At 33.4% G+C, this 8,916-nt stretch overlaps 1 protein-coding gene across 3 annotated transcripts; it reads left to right on the forward strand.

Moving 5' to 3' along the window:
- The first annotated feature begins 2,897 nt into the window (after positions 1-2,897).
- LOC145806746 (uncharacterized) lies at positions 2,898-8,354 on the forward strand. Of its 3 annotated transcripts, none has more exons than XM_082904535.1 (4): positions 2,898-3,159; positions 3,594-3,710; positions 5,756-5,872; positions 7,955-8,354. In XM_082904535.1, exons 1-4 carry the CDS (start codon positions 3,031-3,033, stop codon positions 7,964-7,966), a joined length of 375 nt encoding a protein of 124 aa, XP_082760661.1. In that variant the 5' UTR covers positions 2,898-3,030; the 3' UTR covers positions 7,967-8,354. The 3 variants fall into 3 exon arrangements, with proteins under 3 accessions (XP_082760661.1, XP_082760659.1, XP_082760660.1); XM_082904534.1 differs by having other exon boundaries at positions 2,912-3,159; positions 7,970-8,354; XM_082904533.1 differs by having other exon boundaries at positions 5,756-8,354.
- Positions 8,355-8,916: the final 562 nt, after the last annotated feature.

The raw sequence follows: 8,916 nt of genomic DNA on the forward strand, positions 1-8,916 counted from the left end.
GCGCGTGGAGGCGCGTGGAGACGGCCCACGGCGTCAGGTGGCGCGTGCATACCACGCGCCGCCTTCCAGGGTGTTTTCTGGTCCGATTTTTGTACTGCCGGACTCCTTTTTTCAAAATAAAACTATTTATTGTATGAAAAAAGACATTAATGAACATAAAAAAATATTTTTATGCTCCTAATCTGAAAAAAAAAAATTTCTACAAATATTCATGTGTATAATATATACATATACATATAAAAGTGTACACATGAGGAAAACACGAAAATATCCATTAAACTGCTCTGATACCAATGTAAACTAAAAAAAAACACAGATTATGCAGCGGATTAAAATGATCAGATCATACCTTCTTGATGATAGAACCTTCTTGGATAAATCACGTGCTTCCAGGAAACTTCTTGATGAACCAACCCAGCAGTGGAGTGATATCACAGATTGAATATCACCCACACTAACCACAGTGTCAAAGACTTGATCGTTGTGTTTTTTTTGGAAGAGAGTCAGAATGTGGGTAGAAAAACAGACTACGTTGTTTTCTCCTTTTTCACAGATTACCCATAACCATATCAGATATTTAATATATTATAATATCTATCCATATCAGTTAAGATACAGATAATATCTAATATATATTATATCTATCTATATCAGTTCAAACTGATAACGTCTGTTTCAAGAGTGGTTATCCTAAATAGGTTTGATTTCAAAATCAAAACCTATTTGGATAAGGATCAAATGTTAAATTTAAATGGTCATGCCACATGGGCGCCCATTACTAACAGTAAAGCTAGTAGATGGCTGCACATATTCAAAATTTTACTCTGGGTCTACCGAAGGTGGGGTCAATGGATTTCTCATTATTTAAAGAAAAAATTCTGCTAATATCTCTATTTTAATGGATAATGAATTTTGAAAAACAATGGTAACCCTATTATATATTAGCCAAGTCTGCATTCAAAATGTAATATATTACTAAAGAATTTGCATGGCATGAGATCAAACTGTACATACCATAACCCAGAGCAGACAACCCACATTAGATCTCATCAATCTGTCTCTGATTAATAATCCACCATCGTCGTTTTGCTCCAATCATCTAATGTTTGTAAAAAATTCATCTCAATTATTATAATAATTTTTTATAAATATAAGTTTATATAATTATTTTATGATCATTGAATATGTAATGAAAATTGTGGGAACCAAAAAAATATATATACCAACTTATTGGGGCTAACCCAAACAAAGCCTATAATGGGCCCAATCCAAACAAATATCTTTTATTCCCTATACAAGCAGGACACCCTATGCACAAGAGGAATGTCTTTTCCCCTGCACTCTACACACAGCACTCTTGACAATTCTAGATCTATACTCTTCATTCATGGATTCTAACTTCATCATCGGAGTGTCCTCGGCCGGTAACCCCGGTTGGATGGCATCAACCATACTTATCTCTTGCAGGTTCATGGGATTATCTTCGTTAAATCTCAACAACAGTCCATGTGAGGGATTATTTTGGATCTCACAATCAGCGTCATCTGTGGGAACGACTAAATGAGATCAATGAAGAACACAACAAACATGTTCTTGTAAGTAAGAATTTGACAACACTTTTGATTTATTTGCTCTCTGAAAATTATTTTAAGATTGGTTCTTGGATTGGATGTACATATGTTTGTACTTACATAATAGAGCCTTTTGTTCATTGTGAATCTTTTGCATCTCCATTTTCTCTCTCTACAAATGGATTTCACTTTTCTTGATGAGAGCGTCTTTTCAACATGTTAAAGCTGAGTGATGAAATTTTCTTGATGAAGCTGTTAAAGCTATTAAAATTGTTAGTCGGCACTTTACCAACTTATGCAAGTGCACTTCACACTGTTCAAGCTGATTGACGAAATTCCATCTTTTCTTGGAATATACATACATATATCTATACTAACAATTTCTATGGACTCCAAACTTGGGTCTTTACTTTCTCTCTCTAAAAATTGTTTGGCCAACGAGACACCACAGGTTGCCGAGTATGTTAGTCGGCACTTTATTTGGGTTGATGATGAGCTCAACAGTATCTCTTTATGTATATGTCTATATATTTGCTCACATATTTTTTCGAATGAATATCAATTTTGTTCAAGAAAGTTGGAACAAGACGAAGATAGTGAATCGGCAATTGGGTCTTGATTCTCTCTCTAAAAATATCTATATTGTTGCATAGTATTATTTATTGGCACTACAACAAAATGCACTTTTGGCGACCAAATTTGGCGACTAAAAAAAATTTAGTTGCCAAAACTTGTGGAATTGGTGACCAAAAAATTTTTTAGTTGGCAAAAGTACAATATTTAGCTACTAATTTTTTTTAGTCGGGAAATATTGATTATTGGCAACTAAAAAAAATTTAGTCGCTAAAAATGATACAATTAGTGACTAAAAAATGTTTTAGTTGCTGTATAGATAGTTTTGCCTACTAAAATTTTTTAGTTGCCAAATGAAAAACAAAAATTTACTTTCAGACTTTTGGTGACCAAAAGTTTGGTCACCAAAAATTTATTTTCAGCAACTAAAAAATGTTTTCGTTGCTGTATAGCTAGTTTTGGCTGCTAAAATTTTTTATCGCCGAATAAAAAATAAAATTCACTTTTTATCTTTGGCAACCAAAAGTTTGGTCGCCAAAAATTTATTTTTATTGACTAAAAAATATTTTAGTCGCCAAAGAATTAAAATATTTGGAGCAAAAATTTCAAATTTTGGGGAGATTTATAAAATTAATTGGCGACCAAAATATTTAGTCGCCAAATTACTACTTTTAGTGACTAAAATAATATTTAGTCACCGTTAGTTAAGGTTTTGGCTACTAAATGCACTGTTGTCGGCATTGACCAAACTTTGTCCCTTAATTAGACTACTCTGTCAATCCTCTCCCATTTCACTCTCTCATCATCCCTTCTCTCTCTCTCTCTCTCTTTCTCTCACTCCATCGCAGGCGACCCTCTTACCAGCCATTATCCACCACTGTCACACATGAGCACCCACCTCCTCACCGGCGACAATACAACCCACCTCCCCACCGGCGACATTACCACCCATCTCCCCACCAGGCGACGGACAACAGTAGCTACTTTGATTTGTGTCTCCTCCAGTGCACACCAGGTATTTCTGGCCTTTCTCTCTCTATATATGTATATCTATATCTTCACCCAATTTCTAGGGTTTTATAACAAAGGATTTTTTTTTTTTTTTTTTTTTGGTGGGGGGTTTATAAATTAGAGGGTTGGAGCTTCTCTTTTATCTATTTCTCACAAGAGCAGCGTTTTTTCTCTCTATTTCTCACTCGCAACAACCATTGGAGCACACCCTGTTAAATCCAATTCATTCTTCTGTAGTCCTACATAATGATTCTTAATAGTACTTCCATTCAATTCTAATTTTCTTTTAATCAATTAGTTTGTGTGTGATGATGTTGCTATTGTTGTTGTTGGTAGTTTATTTGTTGCTGTTGTTTGGTCTATACTTTTTATTGTTGTTGTTTTCCACCCTCTTGCTCACCATGTGTTTGACAAAATGTTGAAACAAAATTGGAACAGGTTACTTGTTTGTTTGTTGTTTTCCACCCTCCCCACCGGCGACGTTACCACCCATCTCCCCACCAGCGACGGACAACAGTAGCTACTTTGATTTGTGTCTCCTCCAATGCACACCAGGTATTTCTGGCCTTTCTCTCTCTCTCTCTCTCTCTCTATATATATATATATATCTATATCTTCACCCAATTTCTAGGGTTTTATAACAAAGGATTTTTTTTTGGGGTGGGGGGGGTTATAAATTAGAGGGTTGGAGCTTCTCTTTTATCTATTTCTCGCAAGAGCAGCGTTTTTTTCTCTCTATTTCTCACTCGCAACAACCATTGGAGCACACCCTGTTAAATCCAATTCATTCTTCTGTAGTCCTACATAATGATTCTTAATGGTACTTCCATTCAATTCTAATTTTCTTTTAATCAATTAGTTTGTGTGTGATGATGTTGCTATTGTTGTTGTTGGTAGTTTATTTGTTGCTGTTGTTTGGTCTATGCTTTTTATTGTTGTTGTTTTCCACCCTCTTGCTCACCATGTGTTTGACAAAATGTTGAAACAAAATTGGAACAGGTTACTTAGTTGTTTGTTGTTAAATTCTTCAAAATCCAAGCCAAGTCTGATAAGTTCATTACGTAAAGTCCTATTTATAGGCATCCTTGGAAACCCCAATAAATTCTAATTTAATAAATAAAACTCATTAAATCACAAATCACAAATCACAAAAAATCCTAGAATAAATTCCTAATCTTCAATTTATCTTCATCCAATGCCTTCAAGTTCCCCATTATTAACTATAAAATTTCTAAAATTTTAAGCTTTTCTAGTTAAAGCATTGGCCTGCTAAGTATAGATGTTAACCATCACGCTATATTTGCAAAAGGAATTAGAAGACAAAATAAAGCTTTGTAAGAAGGCTTCTTTAGAGGGCTTCGGTTGCTTGGATAGGATATGAGGTATGCTTCTAATGAGTAGACTCTACTTCTAATTTTGATATGCAATAACATTGGTCTAATTCTGTTTATTAAAATTCATTTTCATTTTCATAAATAGAAAAAAAGCAAAAATCCCAACTACGTGGAGAAGATTACTTGAGTGCTTAATTATTATGTTATGATTAAAGTGTTCCTCAGTGCCTCATGAATAATAAAATTAGTTTGACATGGGCAATGGATATATTTGTTTCTGCCTCACCAACTCTTTGTGCACTTTATCACGAAGGTGCAGAATTTCTTCCTCGTGGAGAGTATTTTCATATTTCATAGCAAGTGTTCGAAAATTTTACACACCTTACCCACTTTATGCCAAATCTTGACAAACTATTTTGCCCACTTTATGAGGATCCTTGCTCTACTAGTGTATATAGTGAATCAATTATTTATAATTATTTAGTGCATTGATTAGTGATGACATAGTTCCTACTTTAATTGCTACCAGAAAGAATTGCATATATGTAGAAGAATTCCAGGTGAGTATTTAAGAACAAAAACAGTTACATTAACTCAACAAAGTACTAACTAGTTGACAAAAAGCAAAACATCACGTGGTTTCTTCATTTTAACTTCATTCATAATGGTTAAAGATCTTGTGTGAGTTCATATTGAAGAGGTTATTGAAAATGAATTGTTGCACTTCTCTCTCTCTCTCTCTCTCTCTCTCTCTCTCTCTCTCTCTCTCTCTCTCTCTTTATATATATATATATATATATGTTTCTCTGATTCGTTTTATTTTTTTTCTAGTATTCCGTTCTGTTTACCTACAACCAAACAGGGGGCAATGTGACTTACATTTGGTTTATATTAATTTTGGTATTTGAAGCTAACAGACACACAAACACCTGATTAATCTGATTTGGTTTTCCCTTGATCTTGGCATTCCAACATGCTTAGAAAGTTTTGTAAGAAATTTTTATTTTATTTTATTTTGCTTACTTATGAGAATATGAAGTTCTGCTTTCCATAACATAGTTTTTTAGATGGTGGCCCACTTCCTTTAAATTCACCAAGAATCTCTTTTGCTACTTTTTTAACACTACTACCCACCTCAAACTACATATAATTAGGTATACAAGTCAACCAACCCACACTGATGTTCAACTATATCAATAAATTTTTGCAACATAATCAACACAACATGGTTTAAATAACCAAAGCTTATGTTGAAACTGATGACAGGAAGGCATGGTGGAATTTATTGGAATGTTGAAGGTCAAAGTGTTAAAAGGCATAAACTTAGCAGTCAGAGATATGCTGTCAAGTGATCCTTACGTTGTCCTAACTCTTGGACAACAGGTCAGTGACTCTCACTTTTGTTTTATTCTCAAGGTTGAACCTTATGGGCATGGACAAGGTCTACAGTTCATACCTGTAAATCTTGCTTATACGTTGAGATTCCAATTCTGAATTTTATCACATTGCCAAAAAATAAAACTGAAGGAGTAAAAATTTAAAAGTATACTAAACCAAACTAAACTAAGCTAAGCCTTGTGCCCCAATCAAGTGGGATCAGTTACATGAATTGTTTTTCTCCAAGCATAGCAACTTGAATCCAGTATGGAATGAGGAACTCATGCTTTCTGTTCCTTAGAACTTTGGGTCCATAAAACTAGTAAGCCTATCTTTTCAAGGAAATATTCATTATTATAAGTCAATTTTCCTTCTTTCCTTTTCCCTTTTCTTTTATAATAATCTCAATGTCTTTGATGCTTCGATGCTTCCCCAATGATAACACATGGCATGCTACCTGGTTTCAAACAGTACCATTGAGTATGTGCAAAAATTATACCCACATTCTTAGTGTTTGCTCTTATTGTTTAGAAACCAGCAGGGGCAGCAGCACAAATAGCTGATGGTATTCAATTGAATACCCTAACAAAATATTAATACTAATAATAGTATATGTTGTTGGAAGGTATTTGCACTATTGTCAAATATTTTGAACACCCTACACCTCATTTTTTATTTGTTTATTTTTTAATATATACAAACAAAGTTAGCTGGTTGGCCATGAGTCCATATGCATATCACTAAAAGGTTAGAGGTTCGATTTTGTCCATCAGTGTGTCCCTTGTATTTGTTTTAGGTATTTCTTATGTTTGTTGGATTTGTTGTACATTTATGGTTGTATGTTGAATTTTCAATTTGATGCAATTCTCACAATATTGCAATTTACTTTCTATTGATTGATCAAAAAAAAAAATGTCTACCTTATAAAAATCACCAAAGCCGCCTCTAGAAACCAGAAGAAAATTATGACAAGACAATCACAATGCTCATCCTCTTCCACTATGTCTAGTGGCTAGTGGCTTGCCTCAGCCTTAACATTGAAGCTGTATTTGATGGACAGTCACAAAATTTCTGGTCATTTCTTCTTCTTTTTTTGATGAACAAATTATCAATAGTTCCTAGAAAGATACAGTACTTGCTGAGAAATGAGACAGTGTAGAGTTGTACTGGACATATTTTGTTATTTCAATTCATCAAATCCAGAAAATGAAGAAATTGATTCAGACTCAAGAAAATGTTTTTGGCTAATGTAATGGCATCAGAAGAAATTCCGAGTTTGTCTCAGTTTGGTCACTTAGAAACTGTAGGAGAAAAAAAAAATTTAATGACTTTTTATGTGGGTTAATGGGTTTGTTGATACTGATGTGTTTAATGAAGTTTTGTTTTATTCACATTCTATTTGGAGTGTTAGAGTTGCATTCTTTTGTCTGAAAATTTAGACAAGTTTCTATTTCTATATTTATATATGCATTTTCCACATATAGTTGCTCTTCAAACTATTGATTCAATACAAATACCATGATTAAAGTTACCATAAATAGTTGATTTACACATAATAATACTTGAAGAGTTAGAGAAAGTTTAAAATAATTCTAAATTTTATTAATCAACAAGCTCCCTTATGTTAAACCATTGCAGTACTTGGCTTTTATAGAAAAATCAATCCTAAAATCCTAGGTATTTGATTCTACATTAGGTACTAGTATGAGAATAACAGAGTAATGGATGTTTCTTCTCCTGATATGAGCTCACCATTACAATATCACCTTTATGGTAATGGAAAAATTGGACTTAATGCGTCTTCAAAGGGAACTCAAAATCAACTTCTTGAAAGACAGGTCATTTTTTTCGGGGTAGCCTATTATATGCATTTGTCCTGCTTAGCTTTTTTCATGTATAGTAACTATTTAAGCATCTTCTTTCCAATTTTTCAGAACTCAATTAATTAGCATTATTTTGCTCATCTTGCTATCCATTTCTGGGTGGTGGTTCACGTTTTTTATTCAGTTTATGTTCATCTTTGTGTCACTGGATTCCTTCTTAATCTTTTTCCACATTTGGATTCTTCGCTTAAAACAATTCTTTTAGATGAGAAATTAACAGGTAGATGAGAACGACGAAGAGTTGCCCGATTTTTGCAAATTCTATGAGAAGTGTCACAAGTCGAAGAAGACAAATGATTGGATTGATCCTCGATAAGGTGACCTACATGTAAGAATTTAACAATAGATCAATTGACTGGATTTGGGATCAGCCCACGACTCTCTTCTACCATATCCGAAGTTGCATCAAGAGCACGTGATAAGGAGACAGAGACCCTGAGATTAGAGATTCGAAACATGTACACCTGATATGTTTTGTTATTAAGATTTTATTTAATTTGGATTTTAATTGTTGGTTTGGATAGTATATGTATTTGTTGGATTATGCTATGTTTATGGATTCTTATTTTCTTTGATATGTACGGTTAATAGTTAAGTTTTGTATATGGTTGAAAATTGAATGCTATAGGTTGTGGAGAAATATTTTTATTGAATGGCTGAGAATTGAATGAATGAATAATTTTGTACATACACAGGTTACAAGTGGCGCAAAAAATATTACAAAACAAATTATAAAAACTAAATGAGACCTTTTGGCGACTAAACAAATGTCACAGGTTGGCTTTTGGCTACTAAAACTTTAGTCACCAATTATAAAATAGTGAAATTTTTGGTTACTAAATTTTTAGTCGTCAATTCTCAAAAAGTAAAACTTTTGGCTACCAAATAGTTAGTCGCCAAACACATATGCTCAATTGGCTACTAAATAATTTAGTCGCTAAAAGTAAAAATATACATATATTTAATTATTTTTAAAAAATATATAAAGTTTTAGTCACCAATAGGTCACTTTTGGCTACCAAAAAAATTTTAGTTGCCGATTGTCTTTCCCGACGAACTATTGGCGACCAAATGGGCGACCAAATATATTAGTCAACAAAAGTGATTGGCGACTAAAATAAGGCTTTTGGAAACTAAAATTTTAGCCGCCAAAAGTGAAATTTCTTG

This window comes from Camellia sinensis, chromosome 14 (genome assembly GCF_055761805.1).
Source record: "Camellia sinensis isolate YWXY chromosome 14, ASM5576180v1, whole genome shotgun sequence".
Taxonomy (NCBI): domain Eukaryota; kingdom Viridiplantae; phylum Streptophyta; class Magnoliopsida; order Ericales; family Theaceae; genus Camellia; species Camellia sinensis.

Bases quoted from the DNA above. Each gene is read 5' to 3' on its own strand.
- LOC145806746 (XM_082904533.1), top strand. From the start codon at position 3,031: ATGAGCACCCACCTCCTCACCGGCGACAATACAACCCACCTCCCCACC. The intron at 3,160-3,593 runs GTATTTCTGGCC...AAATTGGAACAG, and splicing joins TCTCCTCCAGTGCACACCAG to GTTACTTGTTTGTTTGTTGT. The intron at 3,711-5,755 runs GTATTTCTGGCC...AACTGATGACAG, and splicing joins TCTCCTCCAATGCACACCAG to GAAGGCATGGTGGAATTTAT.